Here is a 17,968-nt window from a genome sequence, read left to right on the forward strand (position 1 = left end):
AGGACCTGCAGTGTGTCTGGTAGATGAAGCATGACCTCTGAGTGTGTTTATGTGCTGTACATGATTAACTCCCCCCTCCTCTAACCTGGTACTGCTGGTCTGTGTCTGCCTCCCATACTGCCCTGCCATGCATCAGTCTGCTCTGTAGGTCCACACACACATACACACACACACAGACACACATGACTCTGGCAACTTTCAGTGTGAGGTAGTGTCAGAGTTTAGGTAATGTTTTATGTTGCAGTAGTGTTGCTATCTCTTCAGGTTTGTGAACACATAGGGAGAATGGATACAATGCTGGGCTCATGGCCAGGTGTTCACTACACTGCCTGTTTGTTATGCTGCTGTTGTTTTTAGTCTCCCTGTAGGAACGTGTGGCCCCCAGGTGCAGTATAGCTTCCTCACTGCATTCCTCTGAGCAGTATAGCTACACATACTGTCACACAGCCAGATTGGAAAAAAAACAGGAAAATAGACTATTCAGATTTGACAGAAATAAAGAGAATTGTGTTGTGTTTATCCCAGTGTGGGATGATTGTAGTAGGACGGGGAACGGCCTCTCCATGGGGTTTCAGTCTCTGTTGTGATGTTCTCTCTTTCTCTCTAGCACCACAGCCATATCTGTGATCTCCCAAACACTGGCATCAATACTAATGCATTATCACTGGCAATACCCGTGTGATGTTTCTCTCTCACACAAACACACAAACGCATGCATACACACATGCACTCGTACACACACACAGCCTCACACACAAATACACTTGATAATAGTCCATACAAATCCATTATTACTGAATGCGTAAGTCTGACCTCAAATACACATCAATACAAATATATTACAGTTTTTCTCAATTACTAAAACACTAAAACCCATTGGCTGAACAAAGTTCTCAGTTGCCTGGACTCATTTAGCTAATTATGCAGTCTGTTGTCAATACCTTAAACCATTTCACATGGTAAAACACAATATGCAGATCTCACTTAGACTTTTCAGCAAAATTCTAAACACATTCTCAAAACATATTCTGCACTCTAATGCACATGTCATCCATACTGGTAAACACATTCTGCACTCTAATGCACATGTCATCCATACTGGTAAACACATTCTGCACTCTAATGCACATGTCATCCATACTGGTAAACACATTCTGCACTCTAATGCACATGTCATCCATACTGGTAAACACATTCTGCACTCTAATGCACATGTCATCCATACTGGTAAACACATTCTGCACTCTAATGCACATGTCATCCATACTGGTAAACACATTCTGCACTCTAATGCACATGTCATCCATACTGGTAAACACATTCTGCACTCTAATGCACATGTCATCCATACTGGTAAACACATTCTGCACTCTAATGCACATGTCATCCATACTGGTAAACACATTCTGCACTCTAATGCACATGTCATCCATACTGGTAAACACATTCTGCACTCTAATGCACATGTCATCCATACTGGTAAACACATTCTGCACTCTAATGCACATGTCATCCATACTGGTAAACACATTCTGCACTCTAATGCACATGTCATCCATACTGGTAAACACATTCTGCACTCTAATGCACATGTCATCCATACTGGTAAACACATTCTGCACTCTAATGCACATGTCATCCATACTGGTAAACACATTCTGCACTCTAATGCACATGTCATCCATACTGGTAAACACATTCTGCACTCTAATGCACATGTCATCCATACTGGTAAACACATTCTGCACTCTAATGCACATGTCATCCATACTGGTAAACACATTCTGCACTCTAATGCACATGTCATCCATACTGGTAAACACAAGTGGCAACAATCATATACAAATAGAGAACACATGTCATTGATTGAACACAACCACTCAAAATGGATTTAACCTGTTTCAAATGATGCGACACAACCAATATAAGCCAGTTCAGAGAGCAAACAGGTTGTTGAAGGTGGGAAGTCTGAGAATGGGATAGAAGAAACGATGTGAGAGGACAAGGACGAGTGCGTATGCGAGGTGGGCGACGAGGAGGAAGAGGGCAAGAAAGAGGAAGAGGAGGCGGAAGAGGAAGACAAAGAGTGGAAATATCTGATGAAATTCGAGCAACAGTTATAGACCATGTTCTTGTCCATGGACTGACAATGAGGGAAGCAGGACTTAGATTGCAACCCAATTTGAGCCGATTTTCTGTTTCCACCATAGGAAGGACATTCAGAGAAGAGAACAGGTACAGTATACTACTGTATTTTTTATAATTGCAAATTTACTGTACTACACTATATGCAGCTGTTTCAATCAAGTTAATCACTGTATGTATTGTACTGCATGAATATGTTTTGTAACTGCTCAACTACTTTTTGTAGAATTGCAAGGCTGCCACATGCAGGTGGAAGGACAGCTATATTCACTCGGGAGCAAGAGGCCGTTATAGTTGGCATGGTCCTTCACGATAATGCAATACGACTCAGAGAAATCCAGGAACGAGTGATACAAGACAACACACACTTCCAGGGAATCGACAGTGTGAGCATTTCCACAATTGACCGTGTCCTCCATCGTAACAGGATGCGAATGAAATGAAAGTATACAGAGTACCTTCTGAGCGCAACTCACCAAGGGTGAAAGAACTGCGAGCTCAGTATGTGCAAGTAAGTGTACATTCAGAAACATTTACTGTAATCCAGATTGTCTACAGTACTAACACATACTATGTGAATGACATTACTCTTCAGTACATATAATGTATGTGAATCAGAAGCCTAATTGTACTCTACAGTATAGCACTGTCTCTGTACGACTTACAAAATCCTACATACAGTATATTGAATTTCTACACAGACAATATTTGACTTGGAATCTTTGGACAGACCCCATGAGTTCATCTTTGTCAATGTAGCAGGCTTCAATCTAACAAAGAGGAGAAAGAGAGGCTGAAACATGATTGGACAGCGGGCCATTGTTGAAGTCCCTGGTCAACGACGTTGCAATGTTACAATCTGTGCTGCTATCAGCAACCATGGTGTTCTACATCACCATGTTACACTTGGGCCATATAACACCCAGCACCTTCTAAGATGTATTGCCAATCTAAGATATATTTTATTTGAGCAGCAGGTTCAAGAGCAGCAGGGTCAAGAGCTAAATGAGAATCCCATTCCCACCTATGTGATAGTGTGGGACAATGTCAGTTTCCACCGAGCTGCTCAGGTAAGGGAATGGTTTAACATCAATGGGCAGTTTATGAACTTGTACCTCCCTCCATACTCGCCTTTCCTGAATCCGATTGAGGAGTTTTTCTCCTCTTGGAGATGGAAAGTGTATGATAGACAACCCTACACCAGAGTAAATCTGCTGCAAGCCATGGATGTAGCCTGTGGTGATATAGGTGAGGAATCATGTCAGGGCTGGATACGGCACACAAGAGGCTTCTTCCCCCGTTGCCTCAGGAGGAACAATATTGCTTGTGATGTCGACAAAGTGCTCTGGCCTGACCCAGCCCAAAGACAAGAAGAAGCACATTGATCACATGTTTACTCCTTTGATTTTTGTCTCTTTTAGTATTGTATACTGTAGTACAGTACATTGTAGGCTGTATACTGTACAATGGACAAATTGTATGGCCCTGAACATTGTGCTTTCCATTTATTAACAGTACTGACTGCTCAATAGATTTTGACTGGTTGCAGGTTCATATCAACAAAGAACAAGAATTACAGTATCACAGAGACAAAGGAAAAGTTTGTGAGATGCAGGGTACAGTACTGTAAAAATAGGGGTACAAGGAGGAGGAAGAACAAAAAACAAAATTTCTGATAAATTTTGAGCTACTTCATAGAACATGTTTTCGTTCATCAAAAGTATGAATATTTTTTTTGATAAAAAACGTACTTCTCCCTGAGAATTGTATGTTTTGAACAATGTGTTTTCTATTTTGGGGTGTATTGTTTACTGACTGCTTGAGAGTGTATATCATTTTGATTACTTTGTTTATGATTTGAGTGCAGTGTTTGATTTTGAACACAGGTAAAACTGTTTTGAGGCGAATGTTTGTCTGTTTGTCTGTCTGTCTGTGTCGCACTATCCCACACATACTGTACACTATTTACCACAGACACATCCAGTCAGGGTTCTCCATCACTCCCTCTGATTAAAAGCAGGTGGAGGGGGCTACATTAGAGGGATGATGAGAGAGGCTGGGGCACTCACTTCCTGCACTCTCTAACCATGATGGGGAGAGGGAGAGAAAAGAGAGAGAGGGAGAGACAGAAACAGAGGTTATTACTCAGAGTTAATTTACTTAGTTAATTCCTCCATTAGATGCATTATCCCCGCCCCCGCCCCCCACCCCACACACATACACACACACACATACACATCTACATATACACCCCCCTCTCCCTTTCTCTGTTTGCTGTTAGCTATTAGGTCGGTATCATTAGAGCACTTGAAAGTAATTTACCCCACTGACGAGACTCGTGTCTCTACTAGGCAATGGGGACAAATTTGGAGAGATTGAGTTTTTATGCTCCGTTGTCTCTTATAAATTAGTAAAGCCTTTACACAGACACACTGGTTTCAGTTAATGGGTGTGAGATACACACTGGGGCACACATAGCGAGTCACATAGCGTAAATCCCACTTATGGAGAGTCACTATGACATTATTGTGATTTTTCTTATCGCAGTATTGAGTCCTTCGTTCATTTATCTATGCCACCATACTCTGAGGCTTCTCTGTGTGTACTTTCAACTCTCTCCCTCTCTCTCTCTCTCTCTATCTCTCTCTCTCTCTCTCTCTCTCTCTCTCTCTCTCTCTCTCTCTCTCTCTCTCTCTCTCTCTCTCTCTCTCTCTCTCTCTCTCTCTGTCTGTCCCTCCCTGTGACTTCCTCACCTTCTTCCAGGACCATGAGTTTGTTAGGTGTCATAGGAGGATGTTGAGAATGTAAGCATCTGATGAGCGATAGGAACAGTTTGCCAGGGAGAGTGAGATGAATCAGTGTACGGGATATGGGTGTAGAGGCCAGGCGCATCAGTTTAAGTGTCTGAAGAAGTGCAACGCTGCTAGGTTTTTCACACTCAACATTTTCCTGTGTGTATGAAGAATGATCCACCACCCAAAGGACATCCTGCAACTCAATATTAGGAATGTGTTCTTAATGTTTTGTACACTCAGAGTATATCTGCTCATATTACATATTACCTGATCTTTACTATAAACATCTCTCTGTTTAGCTAGTGCAGGAACAATGCTAGCCAACAGCACTGAAAGGAGTGAGGGAGGAAGAGAGGACAGATTAATTTGGAGCATTTATAGTATGATGGAAGTAAATGAGGGAAGAATAGAGGGTAAATGAGTGTGGGGGTGAGAGGGGGAGTGGGGGAGTGGGCATATGGATACAGACAGAAGGACAAAGTCAATTGTACTGTAAACGGAGTAAGAGTTTCTATAGGTTGTTTCATCTCAGTGTATTAGAGACGGAGCAGGAGAGTGGAATGGAGTGCAGGAGAGACCAAAAAAATGGAAAGAGTCAGAGATCTCTGAAAGCTAGAGGAAAGGGTGAGGGAAGGAGGAGGGGGACCTGAACGGGAGAGTAGAGTATTCCAAAGAGGGAAAAGGCGGGAAAAGTGTGGAGAACAGATGGTGAAGTGGCTCCAGTGTTAGACTGAGTGTCAGTGGGCACAGCTGTCAGTCATACATTGTGTGTGTGTGTGTGTGTGCATGTGTGTGTGCGTGTGTGTGTGTGTGTGTGTGTGTGTGTGTGTGTGTGTGTGTGTGTGTGTGTGTGTGTGTGTGTGTGTGTGTGTGTGTGTGTGTGTGTGTGTGTGTGTGTGTGTGTGTGTGTGTGTGTGTGTGTCAGAGTGTGATATTCAGCTTGCACGCAGATCTGGACACACTCATTCAAAACCTTGCAAAGAATGGCGGTCTCATTTCACCTGCTCTCATCTCAACCGCTCTCTCTCTCTCTCTCTCTCTCTCTCCCTCTCTCTCTCTCTGAAAATCCTCTTTCTCCTTTTTTCATTCGGTGTCTCTCTTTACATTGATTGTGTGGCGCTTTTGTGCTCAAATGGACTATTATTAGTCTACATTGCCATCTGCTGGTGATCAAAAGAACTACATATCCCAGGACAAACGACTGCATGGTTGGAGGATTTATCTTCAGGAAAGACACTTTGGGGTGTCCAATTCCAATTGTTTGGAGAAGTAAACTAAGTAATTGAGAAATTAAACTTCCTGCAGACTTTAGTTTTTTTCTACATGGGAAAATATGTATGTGTTAATGTGTGACATGTTTTAGCCAAGAAATCTCTCAGAGGTTTGTGATAGGCCAGTATTATTAGTCTATGTTGCCCTCTGCTGGGGAATTAAAACAACGCAGGCCGGATATGATGGAATCAACGGGGCAGGTGAACAGAACATTTCAGTACATATCACTTTATTGTTTTTCTTTTCAATCACCATGTTGTAGCTGCTGCTGCGGTGGTCCACGCAGGTTCAGGTGTAGGATCAGGGGTGTTCATGATGTCACTGATCCAGTTAAGGTACAGGCACAGGCGGGTGTACAAACCAACGTCAGAAGAACTGGACCAGAACAACCCCTGTAGCTCACCCCCACAGACCACAGTACTGCCCTGGTCAGACTGAGAAAGTGAAAGAGAGAGAGAGGTTAAAAGTAGACATGGAGAACTCTCAGAGTATGGTGGCACAGTGAAATTAAAGTACAAAGGAAAATCTTGATTAGCTCGTTGATCATAATATTCTCTTACACATTTCCAATGCAACAGCCAGAGATAAAAAATATACATGTTTGCAAAGCACTGTGCTGTTGATGTACTGACCAGGCAGTTGTCTGTTGAGATGATGGTTTTAGCACAGAATGCATGTTCAATCCAATAAAGGGGAAAGGCTATCTGGCACATCTTGTCATCAATGACCCGCTGGGTTTCACACTTCAGGATTAGATTGGGCTCGTCTGTATGGAGGGACAGACATAGGGACTCATGGGAGTTTATTTGGTGCTTATCTATTCCATTAATTTCGGTTGAGGCATATAGCCCTCCCCTGGCTTTATGGTCCACTCACCCTGTCCCGGTACGGTGGAGCCCCAGCCGCTGACCAGACACTTCTCGTGGAGCTGAGTGCATCGTGTGGGTAGGGCTACGGGCATGACATGCTGAGTGAACCGGGCAGGCTCTGCCAGCTTCACCATTGCCAGGCTGTGTGAGGGGCCTCGTGCGTACGGCCCGTGCTGCACATATCTGGCCACCCGGACATGTTGCTCTGTCCCTTCCTCCACTGTCAGGTCATGCTCCCCCAGAGAAACCATAGTGTGGCCAGGTCTGAGGAGGAGTGGAGTAGAGTAGAGTAGAGTGGAGTGGAGTAGAGTAGAGTAGAGTAGAGTAGAGTAGAGTAGAGTAGAGTAGAGTAGAGTAGAGTAGAGTAGAGTAGAGTAGAGTAGAGTAGAGTAGAGTAGAGTAGAGTAGAGTATGGGCTGCATGCATTTTACACTGATTTCGGAAAAAGAAAAAAGGGGGAATACCTACTCGACAAAGCAGTTCCAGGCGGTAAGCACCCACCACTCGTTGATGAGGGCACCACTACACCTTTCCTCCCCATACCAGCCCCCCTTAGTGTTCCACAGGTAGACCTGCCAGGGTCTGGAGTGGGGTTGGCAAACTTCCTGCACCAACGCTCCATTCTCCTCCACTGGAACAGCCGCTAAATAAGAGAGAGAGAAATGGTCATAGTATAGATGAGTAAAGACTGAGTGTACAAAACGTTAAGAACACCTTCCTAATATTGAGATGCACCCAGTCAGTATATGTCATGGAAAGAGCATAATGTTCAGTACACTCAGTGTATTTTATTTTACTAGGCAAGTCAGATAAGAACACATTCTTATTTTCAATGACGGCCTAGGAACAGTGGGTTAACTGCCTTGTTCAGGGGCAGAAGGACAGATTTGTACCTTGTCAGCTCGGGAATTAGATCTTGCAACCTTTCGGTTACTAGTCCAACGCTCTAACCACCAGGCTACGCGGCCGTATATATCTCCCTCCCTAACCTGTCTCTAAAAGAAGGTATCATTCTTCATGCTCTTGCATTGCATAACTGTCTCATGATGCTGTAGATACTGTATATTACAGTCTTACCTGCACACCCCAAAGCCAAGGTCAGCAGTAGCAGCTTCATCATGTCTTGGTCTCTGTATGAGCCTGGGTTTAGTCTGTGGTTCTTTTATACCTGTGTATCTGTGTCTCTAGCCTTTAGATCTCTGGGAGTTGACTGCCTGGGCTGCACCTGTGCTTTGTTTTCCTGGCACTTCTCTCATGTCTGTGACTGGATAGGTATGGTTATAGGCCCCCATTCAGTCAATTACAGACTTGTTTGTAATATACTTTTTTTAAATTAATCTTAATTTCAGACAGTTTTCAAGAGCAAGAAAACAATTCTGCAGCAACAGGACATTTGAGTTATTATGTGCACTATCATCAATGGACATTTTTGTAAGGGTTGATACAGGGAAAATCTGGGAAAATCAAGTCTGAAATTTCTAGGTGGAGATTAAATACTTCAGGAGCCTTTTTAAACCTCAAATACACAACAAGCTCCTGCAACAAGGTGATCAAATGAAGATCTTACATCTGTATAAGAGCATACAATTGACCATTTTTGACACAAGTACAAATATACAGTATATATTTTTTACATGATTTAAACAACAAACAACAAAGCAAAAACAAACCAACAGAACAAAAGGCCCTTTCATTTAAAACACATGTTGGCCCTTTAGTATGAGACACATGTGTTGTTCTTTGTAGTACAGGTGCTATGTCCTTTTACTGTCACCATTGGGGAAAAACGAATAAACAAGAGCGATAAGGCTTCTCATATAATTCCTAGCATTTAGAGTTAATATTTCACTGTGATGAAAGTACTCAGTGGGATCTACCATTATGTAACCCCTTGTATCAATGTGCAGTGCCCTCGTTTAGTAATATCAAGTGAAGCTATTCATTAACTGTGGGTTGATTACTAACAGAAGGTAACAATGTGGCCTCGTGAGACAGATAAAGTTGTGAGAGAATTGGGAAATCAAGATGGGGAAACGTAGGTACTCAGGGATTTGAGGTATTTAGTTTGAATACATTTTGAGTCCGTTTGAATGAATCTTAGACTGAGGCTACATCAGATTGGCCATATCCCTGCTAGTGTATCACCACCCTATGAAGAGATTAACGAACAGTTCAAGATGTTCTTCTCTGTGGTCTTGTAGCTCCAGGCTCTTACATCTTCAGTGAACATGATCATATTTGAGGTCAAATGTATTATTTCTGTCTGTTATCATTGCAGCTTCAAAAGGATCATGAATAGCTCACTTTGAACCTTTCTGAGATCAGAAACCCAAAGGACACCCTTTATTTCCACTCATTTAGAAACTCAAGCTCTGGTTGAGAACCTGTCTGTCAGAAACAGTCACAGGAATCGGTGTTGACTTTTTCCTCTATATGACCTGCTTCTTATATTCAGACGAGAGGCAGTTGACTCAGAGTTAGGTGATAGTTATGTACAGTAGGCATTGTGAGACTCCGTATTGTCCATATTGTAAACTCTGAGACATGATGTACACACAACCATATTGTCACAAACCTGTGGGAGATATGCATGAACATATCCCACCTCTCTCAACTTTGTCTGATAATAAAACACATAGTACAATGATCGTACTGACTCATATATATATATATTTTATCCTCATCGGCAGACTCGACAGGTTCACTAACTACTTCTCTGATTCTTCTCTGTATACATCAATGATGTCGCTCTTGCTGCTGGTGAGTCTCTGATCCACCTCTACGCAGACGACACCATTCTGTATACTTCTGGCCCTTCTTTGGACACTGTGTTAACAACCCTCCAGGCGAGCTTCAATGCCATACAACTCTCCTTCCGTGGCCTCCAACTGCTCTTAAATACAAGTAAAACTAAATGCATGCTCTTCAACCGATCGCTGCCCGCACCTGCCCGCCCGTCCAGCATCACTACTCTGGATCGTTCTGACTTAGAATATGTGGACAACTATAAATACCTAGGTGTCTGGTTAGACTGTAAACTCTCCTTCCAGACTCACATCCAACATCTCCAATCCAAAGTTAAATCTAGAATTGGCTTCCTATTTCGCAAAAAAGCATCCTTCACTCATGCTTCCAAACATACCCTTGTAAAACTGATCATCCTACCAATCCTCGACTTCGGCGATGTCATCTACAAAATAGCCTCCAATACCCTACTCAATAAATTGGATGCAGTCTATCACAGTGCCATCCATTTTGTCACAAAAGCCCCATATACTACCCACCACTGCGACCTGTATGATCTTGTTGGCTGGCCCTCGCTTCATACTCGTCGCCAAACCCACTGGCTCCAGGTCATCTACAAGACCCTGCTAGGTAAAGTCCTTCCTTATCTCAGCTCACAGTTCACCATAGCAGTACCCACCTGTAGCACGTGCTCCAGCAGGTATATCTCTCTAGTCACCCCCAAAACCAATTCTTCCTTTGGCCGCCTCTCCTTCCAGTTCTCTGCTGCCAATGACTGGAACGAACTCCAAAAATCTCTGAAACTGGAAACACTCATCTCCCTCTCTAGCTTTAAGCACCAGCTGTCAGAGCAGCTCACAGATTACTGCACCTGTACATAGCCCATCTATAATTTAACCGAAACAACTACCTCTTTCCCTACTGTATTTATTTATTTATTTATTTTGCTCCTTTGCACCCCATTATTTCTATATCTACTTTGCACATTCTTCCACTGTAAATCTACCATTCCAGTGTTTTACTTGCTATATTGTATTTACTTCGCCACCATGGCCTTTTTTGCCTTTACCTCACTTGTCTCACCTCATTTGCTGACATTGTATATAGACTTATTTTTCTACGGTATTATTGACTGTATGTTTGTTTTACTCCATGTGTAACTCTGTGTTGTTGTATGTGCCGAACTGCTTTGCTTTATCTTGGCCAGGTTGCAATTGTAAATGAGAACTTGTTCTCAACTTGCCTACCTGGTTAAATAAAGGTGAAATAAAATAAATTTAAAAAATATGAATAATGCCCCTCAAGAAACACATAGGGTTTATTGGTTTTCTACAAATGCATGTTTTTATTTAAAGATACGTTGACATTAAAAAAAACATTAAAAAAAAGTATTTTCCTACTTTCACTGACTTTGCTGATAGCTACTTTATTGTAAAAATAAATGTACTTCCTACGACTGTGATATGTGGTTGTCTCACCTAGCTATCTTAAGATGAATGCACTAATTGTAAGTCGCTCTGGATAAGAGCGTTTGCTAAATGACTGAAACGTAAAATGTTGACATAAAATAATACTGTATTTCAATCTACACAGACTCCAGGGGGACGTCACCGAGGGTTGGAGGTCTGGTGAAGCTGATCAGAGGCTCCAGGATGAGAGAGTAGGGGCCCACAGCTGTGACGCTCTCCTCACAAAAGCATTTTGAGGACGTTGGGGACACAGAGGGAAACAAGGAAGGGTCTTTACTGTTGGTATAAGATGTGGTAGACCTGGTCCTGCAGGATGCCAGCGTAAGTCATCGCCGCCACAGTGGTGTCACTGAGGGCATTCCTGATGGACACAGACACATGGACAGTGCATTAACTGTCAGCCTGCTATCTTGACCTGCTGTTCCGTTCTTGTGTGTGTGTGTGTGTCTTACGCGGCCTTCTCCTTCAGCTTCAGGCCATCGATGCTGTCCAGCCAGCTAGAGGCGGTGCTGATGGATGTGTCGTAGTAGCCCTTGAAGGTGCTGGTCAGCTTTTCCAGGGTTCCCTGCTCTCCATCAGCCTCAGCAACATCTGCGACCGGTTCCTCAGGCGTACCGTCCTCGGCTTGCCTAGGCAGACGGAGGCCCTGAGCACCTGGAAGGGGAGGGTTAGGGTTAGAGGGTCAAAATGGTTGGTTGGTCAGTCTGTCAGTCAGTTAATATTGCTGCTCGTGGTGCTCTTATCTGGAGTGTTTAACGTTTCAAATCAAATCAAATTTTGTTGGTCGCATACACAAAATTAGTAGATGTTATTGTGGGTGTAGAGAAATGCTATTATGATAAAACAACTTTCTGGGATGCACAGTGAGACTGCATAAAAGACAAGCTGGAACATCACCAGTATGTCAGTCAGTTAGTCAGTCAGTTAGTCAGTCAGGTTCTTGACTGTGTACTTACTGAGGCCCAGAAGAGTGACGAGCACAGTGATGACCAGAAGCTTGTTCATGATGTCACTCAGATCTGTGTGCAAAGCAAACATCTTGGTGAGGGTCAGACAAACCATTCATCAACTTGTCCACTAGTCAGCATCATTTCCTCCTCCTTTTGAGCTCTGCTCTTAGCCTGATCTCATCTCAGGCTCATCTAATCTCTTCCATTTCATCTCAAACGTGTCTTTTAACATGTTTCCAATGACTACGGTAAGGCTATTCTGGGGTTGCCAATGTTTTTAATGACAATGAAACTATAATTTTTCTGGGTTTGTATCTCACTATGATGCAGCAGACCACATACAGATGCAGGATCTTACTTTGACCAGTTTCTCACAGCAGGAAAATAATCCTGGAGAAACAGGAAATAATCATTATAATATTATTATAATTAATGGCCATTTTTGTAGGGGGTTGATACATGTTTAGTTAGCAAATCAAGTCTGAAATGTTAAATTGCAAACTTTAGAAGCCTTTTAAAATCTTGAATATCCTACAAGTTTGCATTTCCTGCTCTGCCCCTATTGTCATGTAATAACAGGGTGATCAAATTAAGGTCCTACATCTGTATAGACATGCTATAATTTATTTAGTTATTCCGTTCAGTTGGAACCCCTCTCAATACCCTCTACTTGATCTCTCCCAGGGAGTGTTTTGTCCAACAGTCTGGAGACAGACGTGTAATACCCATCTTACCCACCCAATACCCATCTACAACACCTTATAACAGTGATACTATCATGACTAAGAGGTGTTTTCTTTTTCTCCATGCAGATGTGTGAACCAAAACAGGGTGAACCAAACGAACATGGCTGTACTCACTGTTTCTCCTCTCCGTACTGGGTGACAGGAATGAATAGCAGGCAGTAGCTGAGAGGCAGCGGTGAGATAGCCTGTATATATATGAGTGGAGATGTGTTGACTTGTCGTTCTCCGAGCCAAAGTGCACTCCTCTGAGATAAACACCCACTGTTCAGGTGTTTGTGTATGTGATAAAGAAAGTAAGAGAGGGCAGACAGGGTCAACGATGGAGATGCTATGACAGTAACAGGTTCATCATTTGTTTATTTAGTATCATTTGAGTTTAGTGTAGGGAATCTGTGTATTTGCCAATCCAGATAGCTGTATTGAAATGTAACAGAACAAGTTATCCTGCTTGCTGATTGGTTTTGATTGGAGACTGGTTGACTTTTATTGGTCTTTATTAAGTCCGTAGAGTTCATATTACAAACCCCTACCACCACCCCCTTCCACCTACCCCCTCCCATGCCTAAGCACACAGTCCTAAGTCTAGATCAACAGTGACACGTCCGTCGGTCTGGTTACTACTGGTTAGCACAGACCCCACTGCGCTCAAATGGTGATGGTAAACTAAGACAAAGATTCGCCAGGTGGGGCTGGTTAACTATCGGTCAATGACTCACTACCAGTGGAAGTTAATGATGGGGCAGCATGATCTGTTATCACTGAATATCTCATGTGAAGCCCAGTGCTGTAGCTGTGGGCTGTTTAAACTGCATCATCCACATCTTCAGGTGTACTGTGATGAATCTGCCATGATCTTTTAGCTAGATCCTCCTAATAACCTGTCCTGGCTGTGTGTGTGTGAGGTCAAGTGCTTTTACAATAAAGTATGATTGTACAATTCCAGTATTACATTACATTTTCCGTGTTAGACTTGATTGGTTTAACGGGGGAGTTCAGTATTTATTAGATATTAGATGTTTCCTCACCCTGAAAGGGTTTATGGGCCAGGAGAAACTGTAATCCATGCTTCAGTTTTCTTTTTAACAGACACTACAAACTCAACATTAAGTTGTGAAATATTGAACTTTGCCTTAATATGGAAAGCTTTTTTTCCCTTCTTTGTTTACTAAATTTAGTGCTGTGTAAACACTAGTCACCTGATTCCCAGTCACACGTCAGGTTGTTTTGTGTCCTGTCAATATGGTCTCTGGTAGGTGGTGGTGGTGATAAACTGAAGGGACAGGCTGGTATGCACTGTAGCACTAAAGCAAAAACCTGACCATATCCCTTCTCACTGATCATTGGTTGAATAGGAAGGGTTGTGCCCTTGATCATTATCCAATCTGTTTGGCGCAGAATTAGCTTTTGGAGTGAGATTGAAGATCGAACTCATTAAACATATTTTAATTGGTGTATATGTCTTATTTATTTAATGATTCATTTAGGCCCTTTATTTAGCCAAGTAGGTTATGAAGAACATATTCAGCTACATAGCGACCTGGCAAGAGGGTACAGTGAAACAGGGCAGCAACAGCAAACATGTAATAGTTGCACTTTGTGATTGACCACCCGCACTCTATGTCTGCTGTATTTCTCTCTGGTAGTGGGAAAAACGTGTTGGACTTGTGTGACTCAGTTGCCCAGTTCAGGAAACATATTGTTCTATCCCTCCTCTGTACTCTACTCTGCAATTCTGTACTGTTCTGGACTGTTCTGTTCGGTTATGGACTTTTCTGTTCTGGACTGTACTATTCTGTTCTGGACTGTTCAGTTCTGGACTATTCTGTTATGGACTATTCTGTTCTTGACTGTTCTGTTCTGGACTGTTTTGTTCTGGCCTGTTATGTACTATTCTGTTCTGGACTGTTCTGTACTATTCTGTTCTGGACTGTTCTGTTCTGTACTATTATGTACATTATGCCAGTGCCGCCAGTCAGCCAGGGGCCGCCAGTCAGCCAGGGGCCGCCAGTCAGCCAGGGGCAGCCAGTGCCGCCAGTCAGCGGGGGCCGCCAGTCAGCCAGGGGCCGCCAGTCAGCCAGGGGCCGCCAGAGCCCCTCAGCCCAGAGGCGCCAGAGCCCCTCAGTCCCGAGCTTCCGCCCCTCAGTCCCGAGCTTCCGCCCCTCTGTCCCGAGCTTCCGCCCCTCTGTCCCGAGCTGCCCCTCTGTCCAGTGGGGTCATTAAGTAGGGTCGCCGTGGCTACGAGGCCACGGAAGCGGACAAGGTGGGGGACTAAGACTATGGTGAAGTGGGGGCCACAGGTTTTGCGGCTGGAGTCCGCACCTTGGGGGGACTCCAAGTTTGCTTTGTATGTTTCTATGTTTTGGTTGGTCAGGGTGTGAGCTGAGTGGGCATTCTATGTTACATGTCTAGTTTGTCTAGTTCTATGTATGGCCTGATATGGTTCTCAATCAGAGGCAGGTGTTCGTCATTGTCTCTGATTGGGAACCATATTTAGGTAGCCTGTTTGGTGTTGGGCTTTGGTGGGTGATTGTCCTTATATCCTTGTTCTGTCTCTGTGTTACTTTGCACCAGTATTGGGCTGGTTCGGTTTTCATGTTACGTTTATTTGTTTTTGTATTTGATCGTGTTTACTTTGTCTCATTAAACATGGATTGCAATAGCCACGCCACATTTTGGTCTGACTCTCTTTCACCTACAGAAAACCGTGACAACGTGACACGTGCACCCTGAAGTAGCTACTCTAGTAAGAGGTGTTTTCTTTTTCTCCGTGCAGCTGTGAGAACCTAAAGAAGATAGTGAACCAAAACATGGTGAACTAGAAGATGGTGAACTAGAAGATGATCCACCAAAACATGGTGAACCAAAATATGGGGAACTAAAAGATGGTGTACCAACAGATGGATAACCAACGAATATGGCTGTTCTCACTGTTTCTCCTCTCCGTACTGGGTGACAGGAATGAATAGCAGGCAGTAGCTGAGAGGAAGCAGAGAGCTAGCCTGTATGTACACTACCGTTCAAAAGTTTAGGGTCAAATAGAAATGTCCTTGTTTTTGAAAGAAAAGCTTTTTTTTTGTCAATTTGATCTGAAATACAGTGTAGACATTGTTAATGTTGTAAAGGACTATTGTGGCTGGAAACGGCAGATTTTTTATGGAATGTCTACATAGGCGTACAGAGGTCCATTATCAGCAACCATCACTCCTGTGTTCCAATGGCACGTTGTGTTAGCTAATCCAAGTTTATCATTTTAAAAGGCTAATTGATCATTAGAAATGTTAGAAATGTTATGTTAGCACAGCTGAAAACTGTTGTTCTGATTAAAGAAGCAATAAAACTGGCCTTCTTTAGACTAGTTGAGTATCTGGAGCATCAGCATTCGTGGGTTCGGTTACAGGCTCAAAATGGCCAGGAACAAAGATCTTTCCTCTGAAACTCGTCAGTCTATTATTGTTCTGAGAAATGAAGGCTATTCCATGCTAGAAATTGCCAAGAAACGGGAAGATCTCGTACAACGGTGTGTACTACTCCCTTCACAGGATAGAGCTTTACTGTCTCTAACCAGAATAGAAAGAGGAGTGGGAGGCCCCGGTGCACAACTGAGCAAGAAGACAAGTACATTAGAGTGTCTAGTTTGAGAAACAGACACCTCACAAGTCCTCAACTGGCAGCTTCATTAAGTAGTAACCGTACAACACCAGTCTCAACGACAACAGTGAGGAGGCGACTCCGGGATGCTGGTCTTCTCAGCAGAGTTCCTCTGTCCAGTGTCTGTGTTCTTTTGCCCATATTAATCTTTTATTTTTATTGGCCAGTCTGAGATATGGTTGCTAATAAAAGGCCTCTGTACGCCTATGTAGTTATTCCATAAAAAATCTGCCATTTCCAGCCACAATAGTCATTTACAACATTGACAATGTCTACACTGTATCAATTTGATGTTATTTTAATGGAAAAAAAATTGCTTTTCTTTCAAAAACAAGGACATTTCTAAGTGACCCCAAACTTTTGAACGGTAGTGTATACATGAGTGGGGATGTGTTGACTCTGAGTCAAAGTCAAAGTTCATTCCTCTGTTCAGGTGTTGATGAAGAGAGCGAGAGAGAGTGGGTCAAAATAGACATGCTATCCCCACATCATTTCATTAATCAATGAGATTACAACCTATTTTCACCGACTAAAAAGACAGCCAAAAGTTTGATGAATTCCCAATGTTTAATTACTATGATATCAACAATCTAAAAGCACAACCAAATTCCAACGGAAAATCAATGTGAGATTTCTGGTTTAGTTGTCACCTAAATGTGTTATCACTGTGCATTCAACCATTTAAAAGCACAACAAAGTTCAAATTTGAATACAATGTCAGATATTTTATACAGCAACTTAAAGGTGATACACATAGGATTTCCTATTTAATATTTGCATTGTAATTTCAGAAAATGTTCATAATATATCTGCAGTAATAGTGGAATGATAATGTTTCAAAGGGAGATTTGCTGTGAATGCAGCTTAGTGCTAGATGAATTGCAACAGCACTAGGCTACATTCAAAACAAATCCCCCCTCATCCCATGGCGGAGACTTTTTATTTTTATTTTTATTTCACCTTTATTTAACCAGGTAGGCTAGTTGAGAACACCTTTATTTAACCAGGTAGGCTAGTTGAGAACACCTTTATTTAACCAGGTAGGCTAGTTGAGAACACCTTTATTTAACCAGGTAGGCTAGTTGAGAACACCTTTATTTAACCAGGTAGGCTAGTTGAGAACACCTTTATTTAACCAGGTAGGCTAGTTGAGAACACCTTTATTTAACCAGGTAGGCTAGTTGAGAACACCTTTATTTAACCAGGTAGGCTAGTTGAGAACAAGTTCTCATTTGCAACTGCGACCTGGCCAAGATAAAGCATAGCAGTGTGAACAGACAACACAGAGTTACACATGGAGTAAACAATTAACAAGTCAATAACACAAAA

General features: G+C 42.7%; 2 protein-coding genes across 3 annotated transcripts; both read right to left on the bottom strand.

The window, feature by feature from the left end:
- Nucleotides 1-6,415: 6,415 nt before the first annotated feature.
- Nucleotides 6,416-8,289, bottom strand: LOC109881787 (trypsinogen-like protein 3). Its single transcript, XM_020473899.2, has 5 exons — nucleotides 8,159-8,289; nucleotides 7,550-7,724; nucleotides 7,089-7,345; nucleotides 6,845-6,978; nucleotides 6,416-6,646 (listed from the first exon to the last, which is right to left on the bottom strand). The coding sequence occupies exons 1-5, from the start codon at nucleotides 8,199-8,201 to the stop codon at nucleotides 6,461-6,463; spliced, it is 795 nt and encodes a 264-aa protein (XP_020329488.1). The 5' UTR covers nucleotides 8,202-8,289; the 3' UTR covers nucleotides 6,416-6,460.
- Nucleotides 8,290-11,126: 2,837 nt separating this feature from the next.
- On the bottom strand, nucleotides 11,127-15,975 carry LOC109881788 (apolipoprotein C-II). 2 transcript variants are annotated; one of them, XM_020473900.1, is made up of 4 exons: nucleotides 15,920-15,975; nucleotides 12,252-12,314; nucleotides 11,748-11,949; nucleotides 11,127-11,656 (listed from the first exon to the last, which is right to left on the bottom strand). In XM_020473900.1, exons 2-4 carry the CDS (start codon nucleotides 12,298-12,300, stop codon nucleotides 11,569-11,571), a joined length of 339 nt encoding a protein of 112 aa, XP_020329489.1. In that variant the 5' UTR covers nucleotides 12,301-12,314; nucleotides 15,920-15,975; the 3' UTR covers nucleotides 11,127-11,568. The 2 variants fall into 2 exon arrangements, with proteins under 2 accessions (XP_020329489.1, XP_020329490.1); XM_020473901.2 differs by lacking the exon at nucleotides 15,920-15,975 and adding an exon at nucleotides 13,106-13,458.
- Between the last annotated feature and the right edge of the window lie 1,993 nt (nucleotides 15,976-17,968).

This window comes from Oncorhynchus kisutch, linkage group LG13 (genome assembly GCF_002021735.2).
Source record: "Oncorhynchus kisutch isolate 150728-3 linkage group LG13, Okis_V2, whole genome shotgun sequence".
Classification (NCBI taxonomy): domain Eukaryota; kingdom Metazoa; phylum Chordata; class Actinopteri; order Salmoniformes; family Salmonidae; genus Oncorhynchus; species Oncorhynchus kisutch.